Source organism: Amblyraja radiata, chromosome 34 (genome assembly GCF_010909765.2).
Source record: "Amblyraja radiata isolate CabotCenter1 chromosome 34, sAmbRad1.1.pri, whole genome shotgun sequence".
Taxonomy (NCBI): Eukaryota; Metazoa; Chordata; class Chondrichthyes; order Rajiformes; family Rajidae; genus Amblyraja; species Amblyraja radiata.
Window position 1 is genome coordinate 24,382,072 of NC_045989.1, and position 21,170 is coordinate 24,403,241.

General features: G+C 36.2%; 1 protein-coding gene across 3 annotated transcripts in view; it reads right to left on the bottom strand.

The window, feature by feature from the left end:
* ell3 (elongation factor for RNA polymerase II 3) overlaps positions 1 to 21,170 on the bottom strand; it is a 60,964-nt gene that overhangs the window by 11,684 nt on the left and 28,110 nt on the right. The window contains exons 3-9 of one of the 3 annotated variants that reach the window (XM_033050685.1): positions 19,950 to 20,080; positions 15,529 to 15,692; positions 14,236 to 14,501; positions 12,207 to 12,331; positions 4,255 to 4,369; positions 3,274 to 3,772; positions 1,848 to 1,911 (exon numbers count right to left, since the gene is read on the bottom strand). In XM_033050685.1, coding sequence (XP_032906576.1) covers positions 1,848 to 1,911; positions 3,274 to 3,772; positions 4,255 to 4,369; positions 12,207 to 12,331; positions 14,236 to 14,501; positions 15,529 to 15,692; positions 19,950 to 20,080 — 1,364 coding nt within the window. The remainder of the gene's footprint in view (positions 1 to 1,847; positions 1,912 to 3,273; positions 3,773 to 4,254; positions 4,370 to 12,206; positions 12,332 to 14,235; positions 14,502 to 15,528; positions 15,693 to 19,949; positions 20,081 to 21,170) is intronic. The other 2 variants (XM_033050683.1, XM_033050684.1) reach the window with 2 other exon arrangements.

The following is a 21,170-nucleotide window of genomic DNA, read 5'->3' on the forward strand; positions in this document are numbered from 1 at the left end:
CTCTTGTGTGTCCTGTTCTCTGCTGTAAAGAACATTGGCATCTGTTGCAAAGAATATTTGCAAAGATGGAAGAATAGCTGAAAACAATTTTCAGGTTAAATAAATGTTGAGATGATTTTGAATTATCTAGGTACCACCAGTGACATTCACATCAGGCTGTCCCTGAAGTCACTTCACCCATTTGGCTGCATGGGAATACAAGGATCAAAAACAGATGAGATCATTCAATCTCCCGTGTCTGTCTATCATCCAATTAGATCATTGTTTAGCACCAAATATTTTAATTGCTATTTTTCCACATCTGCTCATGTACATAACTAACAAAAATTCAAATGCTCTCAGTCTTTGAACACAGTATATAGAACAGCACAGCACAGGAACAGGCCTTTCAGCCCATGATGTCTGTGCCGAACATGATGCCAAATTAAACTAATCGCTTCTGCCTGCACATACTCCTTATACTCTCAATTCTCTGCCTATTCATGTGTCTATCTAAAAGCCTATAGAATGCAGTGTATTCCAAGCATCCACCACTCCCCACGTAAAAAACTTGCTCCGCACGTCGCCTTTCAACTTTTCTCCTCTCACCATGAATCTGGACCCTCTAGAAATTTTCATTTGCAACCTGGGAGATAGATTCTGGCCGTTCACCCCACCAATGCTTATCATCATTTTAGAAACTTCTATTGGGTCTCCTCTCAGTCTTTTCAGATATTTCAAGAGAGATCATTTCACTTTGCACTGTTTGAAAGCTGGTGCCCCCAGCTATTTAACACACCTTAGCGGACAAATCTGGCCATAGATTTTCAGAAGAGTAATTGATAACAGGTATAAATCGGTAAAGCAAAATCTCCCTCACGCGACATATTTGGAATGATTTTAAAGTGAACACCAGCTGCTGTTAATAGAACCTACCTGTACATCTGTGTAGCCCAGAGTGAGCTAGGATAGTGTGGATTTTTTTAAATTTTTATACAATACCAAAAAGTTTTGATTTAAACAGGGGTTTGATTATTACTGGGGATAAAAGTACTACCCACCCCATACTGCTCCCTGATAACTTAAAGCAGGAGCCCAGTGCATTAGTCAGCTGGTGTCTCTCCGAGTAGTCAATCCCAAACTAAAATACTCCTTGGGCTTTATCAAGTCAAATTAGTGATAGAAGAATGGTAACTTAAGTATTCTGTACTCAAATCCAAGGAATAATCACTGCTGGACATCCTTCCCACCATGTTTGCATTCAACCAGGGAAGACTAAATCCTGAATTTCTTCCCAAGTAGGCTACACATCAGAATGGTAGAACATGCCTAAATATTGTAAATATATAACTTCCAGATGTCCCTTCCCCTTTACACCTCTGTCTCATTTAGACAAGCAAATGTTATATAAATTGTTGTTTTCAAAGTACAAAGTGAAACATCATGTTTAGATGCACAGCGATGTTCTGTTTATAGATACACAATTTGTTATATATTTTTGCTGCATGATCATATTTTATGGAATATTCATTGTAATTATTATTGGAGTGATCGTGCAAAGAGCAAACGGGTGTTTTAATCACCCGTTATCAGTTCAAAGGTTCTAATTTAATACAAGGGCTTCCAGACATTTAACAGTATTGTAGTAGATTTCTTAAGAATCAGCAGAATCCCAATTGCAGTGTGAGAGACTTCAGAGGAAGCCTTTACTCTGTAGAACATAGCATTTAATATTTCCACAATCTGTCAGATATGAGCCGTGTTCAGCTGCAACATGCGTAGAGCTACATATATGTGTAAGGCAATATTGCCTTCACTAAATACAGAATTTCCTAATGTAAAACTTTTACTGAATTAATACTACTCACAATAAATAGTCAGGCATTTCCACTGTTGAACTAGCGGTTGCAGATGTATTTGTGGTTTCATGCTCTGTAGATAAGATCATACAGGTTATATGACGATCTAAAATATTAAATGTCAATGGACCATACTAATTCCCAATGCTAGTTACAAGGTTATATTCTATTAACAGGCATTAGCAACGGCATTTCTTTGATTTTTTTTTTTACTGACTTCAAGAGCAACAGTTGCTTAGGTACATGGATCTTCACATCTATTTTTAGTCAGTAATCAGCAAAATGAAAAGCATTCATACACGGTGTACAAAGATTAAAAACAAATGCACTAATGTGCACCTACCATTTCACAGAACCTCTAACCCAATATTTGAATAGCTACATCAATTGGAAATGGAAAAGGTAAATTAATTATTTCCATTAACAAACCTATACAAGAACATCCATGTTAAATCCTATGACTCTTGAGCAATGTATTTCCAATATTAATTAAATAGTATATTTTTGTTAAATGTACAGTGGGAATAAGGCTTCTTAGTTAATCATATTTCACAACTTCATATTTCATAAAAACATGATCCAGGACTTATTTTTCAATTTTGTGCCGATAATGATCAAATGTAATAGTATTTGAGTCATACAGGATGGAAACAGACCCTTCGGCCCAACACCCATACCAACCAGCATGTCCCATCTGCATGCGTTTGGCCTATATCTCTCTAAACCTGTCCTATCCATGCACCTGTCTAAATATTTCTTAAACATTGCAATAATACCTGCCTCAACTACCTCCTCCAACAGCTTGTTCCATACTCTCCCCAGTCTTTGTGTGAAAAAGGTACCCCTCAGTTTCCTCCCTCACATATTGTTATGTGTGCCTGAACTCTTTGGGATACAGAATTGCTTTATAGGTTTTAAATGAAAATTTAATTCAGTCAACTTCATTCAGATTGGATACATCTTTTCTCTCCACTGTCACAAAGCAGTAATTCATTATATCCCTCATTATATCACTGGCTGGGGAATGTGGCGATTTCAGGATCCCTGGAAGTAGGAAACTCAGCCCTTCAAAACTTTCCTGCCATTCAACTAGATCAGAGCTGATTCATATCTCAACTTCATTTACCTGCCTTGGTGCTACACCTAATTTTAACATTATCTATCTTCCGGAGCAGTTTCACCAGCAATATGAAGCAATACATCTATTGCAAGGTACAACAAATAATGAACACCTAATACAGACAACTGTATATCAAGATTTAAACTGTACATTTAAAGTTGAAATATCAATTTCAAGATCACATTAAAATACTCCTACATAAGAACCATTGAATTTCCTGATTATTAATGATGTGACATAATTTGAGGATTTTCTTTCATGGCAAGATCTTAGGAACCCACTATTTAAAGGAATTTCAATATTAGACATCAATACCTTTAATATTTTCTTTGTGTTGTTTTCCGACCCTTTGTGTTGGGTCTTTTAGCCACTTTTGTGCTTCTGGCTTCATGTGTTCCCTCTCCTTCTCTTTGTGTTTTTTGTACTTTTTCCTGTTGTGGCCAGCATAGAGTTCCATATCCTCTGGAAGGGAGTAATCTGTCTGTTCTAAATTCCTATGCGCTACTAGGTTCCGAGAAATCCCAGAAATATCACTGTTGCTTTTGAATTCTTTATCAGTATTGTTTATGTGAATCTGTGTCGAGTTGTTGCAGTTGATAAATGGCTCGGCAAATTCATTCTGATTCTCAGGCAGTAATGTGTGAGTTTTCTGGAACTCTGTTTTTGTAGATACGCAGGAATTTGATGTGGCACTGGGGCATGTTGAATGAGGAAGATGACCATTTAAAGTAGGCAGCTGATTACCACTCGAATGTAATACTTTACTTCTCTTGTTTCTGTGTGAATCTGTCCGGTCTGAAGGCACTGATCGTTTCTGGAATGAGAGCACATTTTAAAAGAAAGGCTTTGAGTAGACAGTCAGACAGTTTAAAAAGTGAAAAGTAGAAAGATACCATGACCAACAAAAAAAAACCTTATTTGTTTGAATTTAAAACTTTCAATTTCTAGTATGTATTCAATTTATATTCTTCCAATCAATGCTTCCCCCATGTGTATTCCACTTCATCTATTTTAAAATGAAAGTTCAAATGCATATAACTATCATGCTCAACTTCCACTCACACATTGAAACTATGCAAAAACCCATGTCTGTTAATTCTGGCACTGTCAATTACATTCCAGTTCTCATGCAAAGTTCACACAATAATTCTATGGAAATGAACAAGGCAGCCATTTTACTGAAGCTTAGACTGGGCTCTCCAAATATCCAGAACATTTATCTTATTTGCAGCAGACCGGTTATTGCAGGAAATTAAAGTAATGACATTAAAAACAATCCAAAAGCTGACTTCTTACCAACAAAGAAGTCTTATTAGGGCTTGAATGTGGTGAGGTTTCCCCTGAAGACTTTTGGAATGAAGAACTGAGTTGAAAGTTCTTGGACTGACAAGAATGTGATGGCTGAAGTTTCCTATAAGGAGATATTAGTTACAGATGGTCTAAAACTCCAATGTTCAATCAGAATATGCTGCCATGTTCAAGATATTCAGTAACAAGACATTCTACAGTATTTGGCACCGCATAATTACCAGCTGAATCACAATATTCTTCTCAATGGGGCATTATCATAATACAAATGATCCTAATAAACCTCACCATTACAATACAACACAAAAGGGTTTTACAGGCACTTCAATCAGGGCATGCTCTCAATAAAATGTTTTTTATATTTTTCTGAGATCCATTATTTTTTAAGATCAAGTAATTTTGATTAGAAAACAAATTTCTGAAATCATATCAACTAGCCGAGTCCTTTACATGAGCTGCTGCCATCACCAATTGCAGCACCATAGGAATATAGCAATTGCTAAGTCAGGGAGGAGATCATGAGCATGATTCCTTGCTGAAAGTTTACATGTATAACTTAGATGAATACAGCATCAACTTCTGTGGAGATGCAGGTAATTATACCTACATATATGTTATGTGAGTTACCACCTTCAAAAAGAGAGAAAAAAAAACTTCAGGAAAAATTAAAGATGTTGATGATCACCAAAAGAAAAAATACAAAAGCTTTCGGGATTGTCACTGAAACATGTAGTGCATGCCAAGAACCAAGAACTTCACAGCTAGCTCAGAAATGGATGCTTTAATTTATAAGGAGAGAAATGTGCCTTTGGTGACGAGATAATAGCATTTGATCTTGGGTTGTAGTCATCTGCTTTTACCAATGGAACCAAATTTGCAAACGAGTTCAACCAACAGTTGATGCTCTTCCTTGTGTTGACATCAAGCAACACAAATGGAATAGATCCTCATAAAGTGTGCAGGAACGAACTGCAGATGCTGGTTTACACCAACGATAGACACAAAATGCTGGAGTAACTCAGCAGGACAGGCAGCATCTATGGATGATGTCTTGTTTTCACACCTTACCCGGCCTTATCTCTGTGAATCCCTCATACAGTGTAGCAGGTTGAAAATATATTCCAATGCGAGAGCAAACTCAGCACAGACTTGGGAATGAATTGAATACTTCGACTTTATATGTTGCCATTACTTTTTATTATATTACTATTTCAAAGCTTAGTCACTGCTTTGCATTGTTTCACATTTGGCACTTTTCCTGTTAGCACAATATGATTTAATGAGAACATTATGGAGTCCAGTCCCTACTTTACCAAGTCTTTGAGCCAATATTCTTGTGAAAGTACTTAATCTTAGCTCCTTTCAGAAAGCCTAGGGAATAATGCATGCTACAAGACAAAAAGGTAAAACTATAAAAAAAAAATTTAATGTAAAAATTGTAAATGGATATCTCGCCGCAGTTTTCATAAATATAGTAACAATCTCCTTGCACCACTGAGCTATTATGGCACAGGAGGTCATCATTTGGCCAAAATATATTCTACATTAAATTTAATCTGCCACTTAACTGTCCATTCTGCCAGCCCAAGTCTTCTTGCAATCCATAACAATGTCTCGTACTGTTTATCATAACTTCCAAAAATAAGAATTCATACTGGCAAAGATGCTATTTAAAAATGTCAAACAGTAACATCAAGCCAAATGAAATAAGTTGTTCTGTTAAATGGAGGAAGTTAATGCTGTTTTACCTGACACCTTTAACAATATTTTACATTTTTGTAAAGAAGCTAGCAAATGTATTCCAAAGAACACAGGAACCCGGTGACTACAAGCCAAAACAGCATGTTATTCAGTGAGTAAACACATAAGTCATGTGTACAGCATTCTGCACATGAACATTTGAATGAAAAATCCTGTTGATGGAGTTCATTTGGATTTTGTAAAGGCATTCAACAAAGTTCATCATATGAGATTTGTAAAGGTTAATACTCAGGGAATAATCAGCTGTTTTGTTAGGTGTGGTATTGAAAAATATTGTGCTTGTTTAAAATGGCATGAGTTAGAAACATCAAAAGAAAATGTTAAAAAAACACTTGTGGAAACAGCCTAGAGAAATCATTGGTCATAATTAATTTATAAATCCTTGGGCTAATATAGTGCCCTATATTAAATATTATATGATAAAGCATATATTGTGCTTTATGAGGTCTGCACCTTGTGGTTGTCTCCTGTACAATCCCTACAGCACACTAATCTTTTGCAGATCCACAGACTAATTGACTCCAGGTCTCACTGTTGTGATACTTCTACATGAACAGATAACCAGAGATAATTGAAAACATTTAATAAAAACATTTAAATGTGTTTTTTAAATAAAACTAATACATTTGTTTAAAAACTAATTCAACTGAAGGAAGTGATTGTAAATATCTTAATTTGCCCATTTCAAGGCCAGAAAACTATGACAGGCCATTACATATACCAACCATGAAGGGTCAGGTATGAAATGTGCTGCATCCTTCAGATCAGCATCACAGTGCTACATCGCTGGGCTCAGTGCTAAGTCCAGTAGCAGAGCAGGAAATGACATTCATCAACAGCTGAGCACATGCACTCCTGACTACTGCCAGAAGTGAAGAACATGTTGACCCAAGGAGATGTGTAGGGAGGAACTGCAAATGCTGGTTTAAACCGAAGATAGACACAAAAAGCTGGAGTAACTCAGCGGGACAGGCAGCATCTCTGGAGAGAATGAATGGGTGACGTTTCGGGTTACTCCAGCTTTTTGTGTCTATCTTGACCCAAGGAGAGAAACTCACTGATGGTTATCTTCTGAATCAATACCAAAAAGCAAGTGTATTTTAATCTATTAATTTAAAATGCAATGAGTACTAATGTTGTTTTATTATTGGTAACTACAAGTGACCTATTTGCAACACTTATATTTCTCACAGCCTTGACTTTTTAAACAATCCCAGTATGAATGGGCAATGGATGTACTTGCTTGAATCAGTAAATATTTCATAAGTCCAGATATAATAGTTACAACTGAAATTAACAAAGGCATATTGCATTATCTATATGGAGAGAGTTCATTCTGAATTCCACCATTCATACCTATACTGTGAGTGCCCGACATTGATGTTTGGAAACCAAAATGTATTTCATTTCCCAACAAAGATAATATTCCGCACCTTAACTAGCATAAAATATGCCAAAGGGTGCAGAAACAGGCCAACATATATCATTCATTGCACTTGCCTGCGGTGATATTTGGGAATAATCAAAATATAGAAAATATTAATGTTACAAAAACTACTAACAGAATGGATATAAATGTTGATAGTTGGATACATTTTGTGTCTCCTATTTCTTAGAAATAAACGCACATGTAAAATGTGGAAGTATGAAGTCTAGCAAACCTTGAAATACAAATGCTTCACTTTGGTTTCTGTTGCTGAAAAGAAACTGTTTTGGTAGATTCCATCCACTCACGTTCTCAACATACAATTTATTAAAATATAAAGCAGTTAGGATAGCCCACAAGGGGAATAGTATGGCAAAATCAACTAGTACTCCTGTTACACACGTGCTAGTTTTGGACGTTAACTACACTATATTCCATTGACATGGACCTTTGGCTAGTCAGAAGGGATAAAGAGACAGACTGTCTTAAATATTCTCAACAAATCCAGACAAAAACAAATTGCTGTGGCAATGTCTTACTGGTATAAGTCTTTGCAGGTTTTCTGGTAAAGTGCACTTTTACAGTAAACAGTGCACTGTTTTAACCACACTTACTGGAAAGTCCCAGGCTTGAGATTTATGAACTGTAATTCAACCACGGAGCTCAATGAGAGATATAAAATCCTTTCATCTACAAAACCACGATGCAGACAAAACATGTGAATGTATAACTTCACATCGTCGATGACTCAGATGTTTTGGTATGATACCCAATTTTCCTATATCTGTACTTTAAATGCAGGGTGCACAGGAAACTAGAGAATAATACAGCTGATGCCAAAATCATAACTGTCTTTCATAGCTCAATGGACCAATGTATTAAACTGCAGGAAAATGAAAGATGACGACATTTCAATTGAATATATTCATGTTGTACTATGAAAATACTAATTCACTACTGATTAAACTTCTTAGCAATTTTACATCTTTTATGGCTTGTAAGTGTTCAACAAAACAAAATGTAGACATTCACAAATGAAGGATAAACCAAATTCACATACTTTTCTGCCATTACCTTCGGTGTGTTGTTATTTTGCAACACACATATCGCCAAAATAAATAAAATGATCCTAATTAAGACACACTACCTTTGCCCTGAAGTCACTTGTCACAATCAAATCTGTCTTGGCCATTGGAAATTGATACCTTGCTCTTTTCTGCACCCTATTCGAAAGATATGCTGACAAAATTGGATGGGAAGAAACTCCCATGGAACATAAAAACACCAGGGAAGACCAGGATAGAACTGACTGGACATGAGGCCTTATTCTCTGCTGCATATATCATAACCCCATGATTCATATATTTGTTGCTAACTAAGAGGGAGACTAACAACACCACACAGTAACACCACTTCAAACCTTCTCTCCACACTTCACCAAAATTACATCTGAAACCATTAAATCATCCAATGTCAGCTGATACAAACTCATTACAACCGAATTAAAATTAAATTTTAATTTTTGTTACATTTTTAATCAGGCTATGATCACCCACCATACACCAGCCTGGAGAACATCAATCCATTATCCTGAATCTTTTTTTTTTTTTTTAAAGGAAATGAAATATATGTTTTAAACATTTAAACACAAATGTAATTATAAATTTGGGTTGATCTTTGGTTATGTTATTTTATTATTAAATGCTAATCCTTTCTATTTTTCAGCTTGACTCGTGCAACACAATCATCACATTCTCTTGGAATTGATGAAAAAGACCCAATACGAATTCACCAATTTAAAAAAATGGCCTGGTCTGATCAGCAGCAGCAACAGTACCACAAATCTGTGAATAGCAGTAATTAATTTATAGAAGCCTCAGTTTTTACCAGGATATGTTGGTAAGAAAGCTTAATATAAAAAAGGGGTGATTTTCAACATATAAAAATGATATCCCAGGAAGATACCATAAATCACGCGTTCACATTTGCTGTGGTGATGTAAATAATAAGATTTGTGCATATTGATAATATTATCACATTTCCTCGACAACTGGGAAATTATATCAGTGTCAGGATGAATCACGTACAAAGCGTTTGATACAATTTCCCGATGGACAGGATTCCATAAGAAAAATGTAAACACTGAATGACATGCCCAAAATCAAATATTATCTGTTATTTACTCATTAACAAACAAGCACAAATGTATGATCTTACATCAAATTTCCTTTTCCCTGGAAGGCAAAACAAAATATTAAAGAAGAATGATGAATTATTTAGGGTGTCATTTTTATAATAGAAATGTAAAACTAGTTTCCACCTTTCCTTCTCTATCAAATATCACAGCAACAAAAACCTGTTAATAAAAGATTGCTGCTTTAGTAAGCACATATTACAACCTCAGTAGAACAGTGATATAAGCTGTTTCTACTGTAAGTGAAACTAACATTTATGTGCACACACAGACAGCGTGAACACTGTAGATTTCACCAACACTCCATTCTATCTCCAATGCTGTATCCCAACCCTACAATTTGCAGGACAAATCGCCAGTGCTGGATTGCAGGAATTTTTCCAAAATCCATTGCTCCCTCCAGTCCTGCTGTCGTAGGACTTAAATAAAGACCTGTCACATTCTGCTGGGAACATTACTGCCTCTCTGGAATAAAATCCACTTAATCTAAGGAGACATGATGTTAACCTCAGCATATATGAGACCATGATTTAATGAGCGCATTATGTTGAGGTAGCAGTGTACCGGAATTTAAGATCTTCAATTTGAAACAAAATACCATTTAGTGTAAAAAAAAAAGGGCACAAAGTGCTGGTATATCTGAGCAACTCCGTGGGTCAGGCAGCATCTCTGGAGAACATGGATAGGTCGTGTTTTGGGTTTAGACCCTTCTTCAGTCCTTTGTGTCCTTTTGTGTATTAACCAGCTTCTGCAGTTCCTGGTTTCTACTATTTGGTGTAATAAGTTCAATATGTTTGTAAAACCTTTTGCCTATGAGAATTGGAGACAGTCTACGGGACCTTTTCAAAATATCAATCAATTAAAATTTGCCATTTGTTTCATTAACAGCATGATGGCTATCTGCCCACATGATTTGGTTATTTGAGCCACCTTTGCCTTTCAATACAGTATCATCTGAGCTTCTACATCTATTATTCGTAATTCCTTCATAATTCAAAGTCTATTTTCCAAAATATGCATTCAATCTTCTAAGGTAGAGAATTACAAGGATTCATTGCCGTGCAGAATTTTCCCCTCATTTCAGTTCTAAATAGTTTTTACTGTAAAAACAAAGGAAAGAAGGGTCTCGACCCAAAATGTCATCAGCCATGCTCTCCAGAGATGCTGCCTGACCAGCTGAGTTTCTTTATTTGGTATAAATCAGCATCTGTTGTTCATTGTTATTAGCTTTTACTCTGTGATTGCAACTCTCCAGGTAAGGAAAGCATACTCCAGCAAGAATTTTCAGATCCTTTTAAGAACATTGTTTCAAGAAGATCCTCTATTACTTTTCAGCACTCTAGAAAATATGGACCTGGTCTACTCAGCCTTCTTCATTCCGGAATGCAATTTTAAGAATATTCATTATATATCCTGTACACACATCCATCATAAATAGATTTAAAAAAACATACACAATAGAGACTGAAGAAGTGTCCCAACCTGACCAGAAACGTCACCTATCCATATCCTCTCAAGATGCTGCCTGACTCGCTGAGATACTCCAGCACTTTGTGATTTATGTAAACTTCCAGCATCTGCAGTTCCTTGTGTGCACAGTAGTCTTGATATGGTCAAAACAAGGCCCTGTATAACTTTGAGAAGTCTTATGCATTCGTACCATCTAATCTTTTTGTAATGAACATAAGATTTGCTTTCCTAACATATGACTGCACCAGTTTTTAAACTTTCTGCAACTAACACAATACCTAAATTATCATAAAATGTAAAATGTCATATTTCTTCACATTATCTTCAATATGCTATATTAACCATTCACATTATTAATCAGCCCATATGTTTTTGCAGCCAGAATCTCTCAGCTTCTTTTCCCCTTTTCACATAAATTATCTGTATTCCCGTAATTCTCTTGAATAGGGAATTCCAGGGTTTAGACTCAGCAATAAATAAAGTCAATCTATTACAGTGGATGATTTGAAGTGGAACCTGCAGGTAGTGGTTACACCATGCATTTGCTGTTCATATCCTACAAGTTGGCATAGAACATGGTTTTGGATGTGGGTTGTTGGAGAAGCTTTGTTTAGCAGGTAGACACAAAATGCTGGAGTAACTCGTGGGACAGGCAGCATCTCTGGAGAGAAGGAATGGATGACGTTTCCGTTGAGATCCTTCTTCAGACTGATGTCAGGGGAGTGGGCGGGACAGAGGTAGAATGTAGTTGGAGACAGAAATACTGGTGGGAGAACTGGTAAGGGGGAGGGAATGGAGAGAGCGTGAAAGCAAGGGCTATTAGTTGGTGCAGTGTAATATTTTTTGTGGATTGAACACACTGTCGACAGGGTTAACTATATAAGTGCTTAGGTTGGTGAAAGGAGTGCCTATCATGAGAGCTGCTTTGTGTTGGATGGTGTTAAGCTTCTTAAGTATTGTTAGAACTGTACCCGGCAAATGGAAAGTATGCTATTGCACTCCTACTTTGATTATTAAAAAGCTTTTGGATATGAGGAACGTATATTCAAAGCAAAGTCTTGAAACATTGATAGATTTATAGAAATCTACCTTATTAGCTGTCTCCGTATCAGTTGTTTTTCTTCGTCGTTGTATCCAGGCCAATCCTGTTGAATTTCTTTGTAGAGTTCATCCCTTAATGTGTAGCTGTTGTCTTTTACATTTAATTTTGCCACCTATAGTGAGAGTGAAAATACATGCTCAGGGAAAATTAATTTAAATAAGCTTATATCAAAACAAACAGTTTGAAATCACAATGTTTTTTACTTCAATTAGAGGCACCTATTTATAGCACAATATTTGGTGTGTGGGAAAAATTAAAGAAAATTATGCTGATAAGATTTTTTTCCCCTAGTCCATTGTGCAGTTCCAGAGTGTATTCAGCTTCAATATCATAATAAAGTTAGTCTGATATCAATGAAATCATTAGATGCAAATTCATCCAGAGAAATACAATAATATTCTCAAGTCATGTAAAACAACTTCAGCACTGGAAATATACTAAAGAGGTAATAGTTTGCATAGTTTAAATTCACTGCAGCACAGCAGTCCTCATTCTACAAACCGGATTACTAATTGAATTTGGGAATTAAATTAGTGTAATTAAGAAATTACATTAAATGAATGTTATTATATAAAATATTTAATCGGTTACCAGAAGGCATGCATGTACGGTAAATATGGGCAAATAACAAGGATTTTGCTTTATCCACAGAATTATTAGGTCATTATGCGTTCATCCCCGGCACATTTAACAGACCACAAACCAATTATTTGGATTAAAGAAAATACGATCCAATCAATGGGTTTTCCTTCAATGGCAAATTAAAATAATGTTAAATGGGTTCCAAATTTTAATCCAAATGAGTTCAAACAAAATATGTTGTTCATTTCCTAATTATCATAACAGGATAAGAATCTTATTTGAATGAGGAGTGCCACAAGCAGATCTTAAAATGGAATGTGAACTTGGAGCCAGTTGAACATTAAGTACAATCAACACATTAGAGCAAAGATCTACAGCATTACTGTATCTTGTGGGAGGTGATGCCACCAAAACTGGCAACCAACAGCAAAAAGCGTAATATTCAGTTTGAAGGATCTCGACCTGAAACATCACCCATTTCTTCTCTACAGTGATGCTACCTGTCCCGCTGAGTTATTCCAGCATTTTGTGTCTACCTTCGATTTAAACCAGCATCTGCAGTCATTCGGAGTCAAATTGAGAACAGATGGATTGTTAACTATTTCCAGATAAACTCCAAATCTGTAAAAAGGACTGTCAAATCTTACATCTATGGTGTTGCTGTACAAAAATAATTTACATTGAGTTATTGAATGATCCTATTGGCAATTAGTTTCTTCTTCCACATTACATCCCCTTCGAGATCAATTTGTGTTAATTAATTATGCGACCTACCAATTAGCCTTGTTTTTTTTCTATTAAGGTTTCTTAATAGCCTGTCAGCACATCTGTATCTTCTAAAAATAGACTTCCACTAAATGATTTGATCAATCCAACCAGCACACCTGCAACATTATTTTTCGAAAAATAGAAACCATTTTGTAACATGATTATATTTAAAGAACTCTTAATGTGAATGACGTGCAAATTGCTCCAGCAATGAGAATCAGTAAGTTATTGTACCTGTGTAGTTAGCTACACCAGGTTGACAAATCAAGCAGCACCCAAGGCAAAATTTCCCAATAGCCCTAAAATAAATGATTTAATTTCTTAAATATTTAAAAAACTGAAACAGTCCGAGCAATTAATCCTACACAATAATATAGATTGAATGGAATGCATCAAGAAATTGAGAGAACATTTAAGTTTGTAACGATCGTCTCAAAAATACTTGGTAATGATACACAATGACAAACAAAATATTGTGTTCAACAAATTAATTCCAACACCAACGTACATTACACAAAGTTGTGCAATGTATTCATACCACCCACATTCTGCCACTTGGAATTAAATGCCAAACTACACAGAATCAGCTTCCCAGTGGATGTGAATTGTAAGCCTCCAAATTAACACATGAAGCCCAAATGTACTGTGATGAACCTTCTTTCTCACCTGGTCCAATATACATGACAGTTCAGCCTTGTCCTTTGGGTTAGCTTTCTCTCTCTCCAACCATACAATAAGCTCAGGCTTCTGATACGGCTTCAAAGCCAAAAGGTGGGTGATACGATCTCTGAGCGGCTTTTGGGTAATAGAAGGGACATGATTTTTCTTCACCCCAAGGCATAGATTGCTAGTAGGAGAGTGTTTTCGAACCGGAACACCATCAGTCGCCGGACTTGTTGTTTGCTTTCGAACACTGATTGGTTTGCGTGTACCTGCAAAAAAAGATGGATTTTAAATGATGATACACAAGTTGGGTAATAAGACATAGTGCCTACTTTAAATTGCAGAAAGTAATAATACTTTCATGATTCACTGGACTATTAAGTGAACATGCACTGTAAAGCTACAGTAAAAGATAAAATTCAAGCATGCCAGACAAAGTATGGCTTAGTTTAGAAATTTAGTTAAACAAACATTTAATGAATTCAAAATAATGCTTTCAGATTTGGTGCAGAAACCTACAAATGTTCATACATTATAATGCAAATTAAAGTTATTTTTGTACATGGAAATACATAATGCACAATATCATATTTTATATGAGCATCAACATTTTCAATTCATAAAATACCATGGCAGTTTTATGAACAAGCTCAACTTGCTCAAACTTTCGAGGGGTGAAGTTAGGGAACTGAGTAATGTACGATGGGGAGGGAAAGATCAAAGGGCAGGTCAACATGTGTTTCAGGCAGATTCTTGATGTGGTAGGAGAAACTTGGTGTAGCCCAAAGCGTTTGTTGAGTGATGACTGGAATAGGACTGGCTGTATGGTGGAGGAAGTGGGGCGAGTTTAGGGGATTGGTTGCATTTGAATGGGGACGGGATGCGGGATGCGGAATGTGGGGGGGGTCAGGCAATTGGTCCATTATGACGATGCTTAACAGCACGTCCCTAAATAGTCCTGTGGGATTAAAGCCAAAATGTCCAATGGATGTTCAGTCACAGGTGTCCCAGACAAATACTCCTGAAATCCCCCAGAAGACATGTTGCATTGGCATTAATGTTACCCCTGTGTCTCTGATGCTGCAATGACTCTTGGGTTCCAAAGGTGTCACTCACACACTCTCTCACACACACACAGCACAATTATCATTGAATCAATTTACCATGCCATAGATTTGGTAAATACACAAGAGTTAAATTCCAGCAGAAATTCTCGAATGTATTGCCTGATAGAACTGTACAATTGCAGTACTGTACCTGTACTGAGGCCACTACTTTGTTTTAAGGTGTTTTTACCTTGATATGTCGACCCTGGTTTAATTTCTATAGTTGCTCGACTCCACGACTCCTTCTCTACCTGTGACATGCGGTCTCGGGTCATCTGGTAGGAGTCATCAGTGGCACAAACTGTAATTTTATCTTGAATGCTTCCAAGGCACTCAAGTTGGTTTCTTTCAAAACTGGTTTAAACAACAAAAGCAATACTCAGCAATGTAACATTCAGCTAAAAGTTTTAGCGCTATTAAAATATATTATTTGATTAAACTTCTAATAGAGCAAGAAAATCTGTACTTTCAGATGTGTAAAACATGGTTATATATCACAAAGGAAATGAAGCCACCAGAAAATAGAAAGTTTTAAAAGTGATATAGTTATAGCTCAGTCCAATCTAATTTTCAACATCCTATATTCTGGTGTGTCCTTTTGCAATGTTTAATGTTCACATTGTAATGCCCATATATAGATAACATATTGACTTCATTCAATGGTACAGATGTTGTCATGTAAGCATGTTCTAATCCCTTGAGCAGAGAGTGGATCTATCTTTATCACTTAGAATATCATCATGTTGGCTTTGGGAACGGATCTGCTAGCTCCGGAGTTTCAGAGCCCTGCCCGCAGGCACCAAATTCAACCTGACCATCGCGATGAGGTCGCGATCAGCCGATTTTTTACCCCGCCTAGGCGCCACATTTTCAGGGGGTCTTCCAGGGGGGGGGGGGGGATCTCAAATATGCTCTCATAATTTTATCCGGATTGAAGGAGGGGCAGGACCACCAGTTGCCAGAAAATGGGTTGTGGACCAGTATTTTAAATTACCCTGAGTAAATGTGTACTCAACACCACATGACTGATCCATTGGGTTTAAAATGCATTTGTAATGTGATGACATCCTGGACTTCAGGTGCATTTAAATACTTTACTTAAAATGAAAATGATATTTTATGCCCTAACCACAATTCCCATGCGTCTTTTAAGGAGTTGTAAACACGTACACTGTACAAATAGATGAGCCAAATAGCAGATCTTTATAATAGTGAAACAATGTTCCACTGTGAAATTGTTGATAGCACCTGGGACTGTCTGATTTAAACGTGAGAATTAATTCCCTGCATTAATTCCAATCCCTTTTTCTTTCTGATTTTTAAAATCACCTTGTAAGCAATTATTGCCGTAAGAAACGAACTTTTAAGTGTAATTATATTATTTTGTCCCATACACCTCAAAGGAACAAGATTCTTAAATACTCCTAACTCATACATTCACTGACTCAAGACTGTCTCAAGAAAAACTGTGAAGTTGGGAGATACCAACTATAAGGTGGACACAGATCTCACTTAACTAACCTCGTCTATTTGTACCAAAATTAGTGATTTCTAAGTCCTTAAAAGACACTTGGGAATTGTGGTTAAGTCATATAATATTATTTTCATTTTAAGTATTTAAATGCATCTGTCATCACATTCCACCCAATCTTAAAATAATATCTGGTAAAAGTAAAATACATAATTACATTTCTACAATTAATGCGTGATAAACAACAACAGGACTGCGAGTCTAGCTTATTCTTAATTCACAAAAGGGAAGCTGGGCTTACTGATTTACAGTTCCATTGGACTTCTGTTAGAAATCTTATAGACATCTTTGATCAATTGTAAACCTTAATTACTCCAGTACTTCATTGGCCAGCTTCCCAGCTCGATGATCTCAGCACATCAAAAGTTCAGCTGCTTGTGCCTTTGCACAAGTTCAGTCAACGAGCAACCAGTTTCCTTGCTGACCCGAGTTGAATCACGTACACTGATCTACTCTCTTTCTTTCCTCCAGTCTGATAGACCATCACACCCCTCCTGCTGCCACTGAACACTAACTGACGAATCATGTGCATTCTTCCTCTTTAAATCCATGAGCAACAGCTATTCTTTAGTGCCAATATAATTTTCTCCTTAAACCCCATGGTCGTTCCAACTTTAAGACATTTTTAATATATTTATTTCATCAAGTTTTTGCTCCCACTCCATGGTCAGTCCTTCTTTGGTCCAGTATCTACTTTAGTGCGATCATGCCTCCTTGTAGCACATATTGGTCCTGGATTTTTAAAACGTTCCCCCAGTTGATATAAATTCCAAGTCTGAATAAAATAATATTATTCACTTCACGGGATCTCCTACCACTTTAATTCTGCATCTGATATACATCTCCAAAATGAAAACTAGCCTGGGTTAATTTTCTGAACCAATGGAATAGAAGTCAATGCCTCTGGTGACATTTTTGGACCAGGCACAAAATGCACAAACTGACCTAATTCTTCACCACGCAAACACCTCCCCCACATGCTAAAATAACTATTTGTTTTAGCCGACAAACCAACAAAATCCTGAAACTTGTATTTTCAGGTGTCCAGTTACTCAATAAATCTGCCAACAGTTGTTAACGCTAAACCACTGTTTTCCAAGTTGCAGCAGTCATTACTCTTTATATCTTTCCATATGTCAATAGTGACATCTTGTTCAAAGCCATAGACCTAGAACATTGGTAAATAGGTTTAAAGAAGTCCCTTGCTTCTGTGAGATATGATCTAGTGCAGCCAGGCAATAGCAGCCTGCAGTCCATTTTACAACGTTGTTTAAAAATTGTTATCTGTCACCTCCTGAGACAAAATGGATTAGGACACCCTGCAATGATATAATATAACTATTAGGCTCTATATTGTGGAGGTTGAATCCTTTTTCTGATTTGTGGGGGCCCAGATAAAATAATTTATCGATCTAATAGGAAAAATTGATCTGAAAACAATGTGTCCAGAAACAAAATGATTGAATTGCTAAACTAATTGAGGCAAATTAATTTTGTAAACTAAACCGTAACCAATGCCATCAAAGATATTTTTTTTACAAAATAAAAATCTAAAATTGTATGTGAAGAAATCAAAAAGGGAGCAACAGAAGTCATGTCAGGACATGATTCTTGAGTTTGCAGGTAGATACTTTAATAAGCTGATAGAACAAGTAGTTAGATTATGAGGCAGTCTGACTAGAAAAAGCACTTGATACCAAGAGTGAGTGCTCTTGGTGGTGAATCAGGTAAAATTAATAAACCTCCCCTTTAAAAGCAATCTACACATATTATTCAAATCATTAGACTGCTGTTGATCACCTCATTGACAATATTGTATTTTCATTGAAACATGAAACATATTGGAAATCAGCCAGATTTGATCAAAATCATCTAAAAAGCCAATAAAAATGTATAAGATTATAACAAATGCCAAGATAATTGTCCAAAAAGTAAGAACCAAAAAAAAAACCCCAAAGGTAAATGACTCATTTTTTTCTCAAATTGTAATTCCAGCTAATATCCTGATTTTCATTTCAAGATTTGATCTGTTTTATTTCAGCCTTGTTCCTATTCACATTTGACTATATATTCAAACCTTGTATCCAAGGTTCTGCATCAGATATGTGCCTCAAGGCATGTTTACCATGCAATGCAATAGTGTTGACTGGGAAATTCACTCTTGGTTTTGACATGCAGCCGTCATTAAGGATTCTCAGTGTATGCCGTTTTTAAAGTGTTGCTATCATTACTAAAGAGTGCTTTGAAGATTTCCACCCTGAGCAGATTCCAGCCTGGTAGAGGGCACCTGACTCAGATAGGTTTACTTTAATTTACTTATTCACTTGACATTCTTTTGGTTTCTCAGCACTACCCATCCAAATCCACCTCATGATAGTCATCCATCCGCATTTACCAATCTCAATATTTATTTACACCCACTAGCTCTAAACTTCCAGGCCCTATCCAACAACCTGACCTTTGGAATGTCCTCTAGAATAATAATTTCATGCTGCTGGTTCTGGGCCTTCCTCGATCACAAAGGCATAGTCAGCAAAGGAACAAGTGCTAGCGCTATACATGAGCACCTGATACCTTCAATTTCACAAACTAAGATTTTTTTTCTTATGCAACAGACCCATGATCATGTTAAATAGACCAACATGATCTTTTGGTGACTATAAATGCTTTAGGCCATCACTTTTCAGATGTAACATTCAACTGGCTATCTGTTTTATCAATGAGGTAAAAGATTATATTAACTCCAACCAATAATTAACTGTGTATCTACCATTGACATCCTCAAATATTAATTATAGCACTTGAAAAACGATTCTACTAACTAACCTGCCAACAGTAAATGAAGTTTGTATGTGACTGAATGTTGAAAAACACCACAAAATAATATTGATTTCCAGCCTCTGCATTTAATCAACAAGCAATTAAAAAGAGACTTTGAGATCGCCTGAAGAACGTTTATGAGAATAAACAGGAAGAAGAAAGAACATTGGAGTGATACATTTAAGCTCTTTACACTAAGGGAACTTGAAACAACTGCAACATATAAGAATTTGCCTTCACTGCTATATATGTTATTGTACCTAGAAACATACTGATGGATGCAGTCAAAACTTGCTTGAGGCTTGTCTTTGCTGTCAGTTGACAGGTAGAATGAAAAACACCGCACACCATCATGGCACTCTGATTTAGGAGCAGGTATTTTGATGTACTGCTACAAGAAAAAAAGATAACCATGCTTCAATGACTTAATTTTTATCACAATACACAAATGTGGTGCAGTGCAATTACTGTAAATGATTAATGTTATAACACAAGAGAAATCACTGCATTTATGATTTGCCTCAACATTTAAATGTGCCACATTTCCAGCGAAATAAATGGTTTATGTGAGTATAATTAAATGACACAGAATAAGTCTTAAATACAGAGCAGTACAGTGTAACACAGAAACAATCCCTTCAGCCCACAATGTGTGTTGAATATGATGCCAAGTCAACTAGCATTATTAACAATATTAAACACAAACATAATATATATTCCATATACCCTCCACCTGCTATGTGAAAATGTTCCTTTTTAAGCCTTTCCTTGTTGACTTTAAATCTATACCCTCTAGTTTTAGACTCATCTACGGAAAAAAGACCTGTAACATCCACTTGATCTACCAGCCATTTGCTGAAACACTAGCAACGCAGCAAACATTGGCATCACCAAGAAAATTCAGAGATCAGGGAAAGTAAATTTCCAGATGATGTCAGAATGAACAAAAATAAACAATATCAGAGCACACAGTGACCTAAACATTTAATACAGTAACCTTAGGCATACCAATGTGTATACAGATCACATTAAAATTTGTAGAATGAAAACTGACATAAGCACAGCGTACTGCGCTTAGCTCAATATTCACATCTCTAAAATACTTTAAAGTGCAATTTATTTAATACCGTAAATCAATAAAAAGTAAATTCGTAAATTGGATAGGCTTTTTATCTGTTTTTTTAATCCTGTTTGATCGTTTTGCCCATATTTATCCTGCAATTTTTTTTTGGATAGCACGTTAATAAATAAGTGCAAAACAATTAAACAGGATTAAAAACTTAGATATAAAGCCTAAGGTCACACAAACAGATATTATATGCAACATCTGCCGTAATATGAACAGCAAGTAGCTCAGCTTTAGGGAGGTGTTCATGGATAGGCTTCCACTTGCAAAATTATGTGCCAAGATGTCCTAGGTTATGACACCAGCACCCAAATACAACAGTTTTTACGCTTCATTTGATGAACCAAAATGTCTA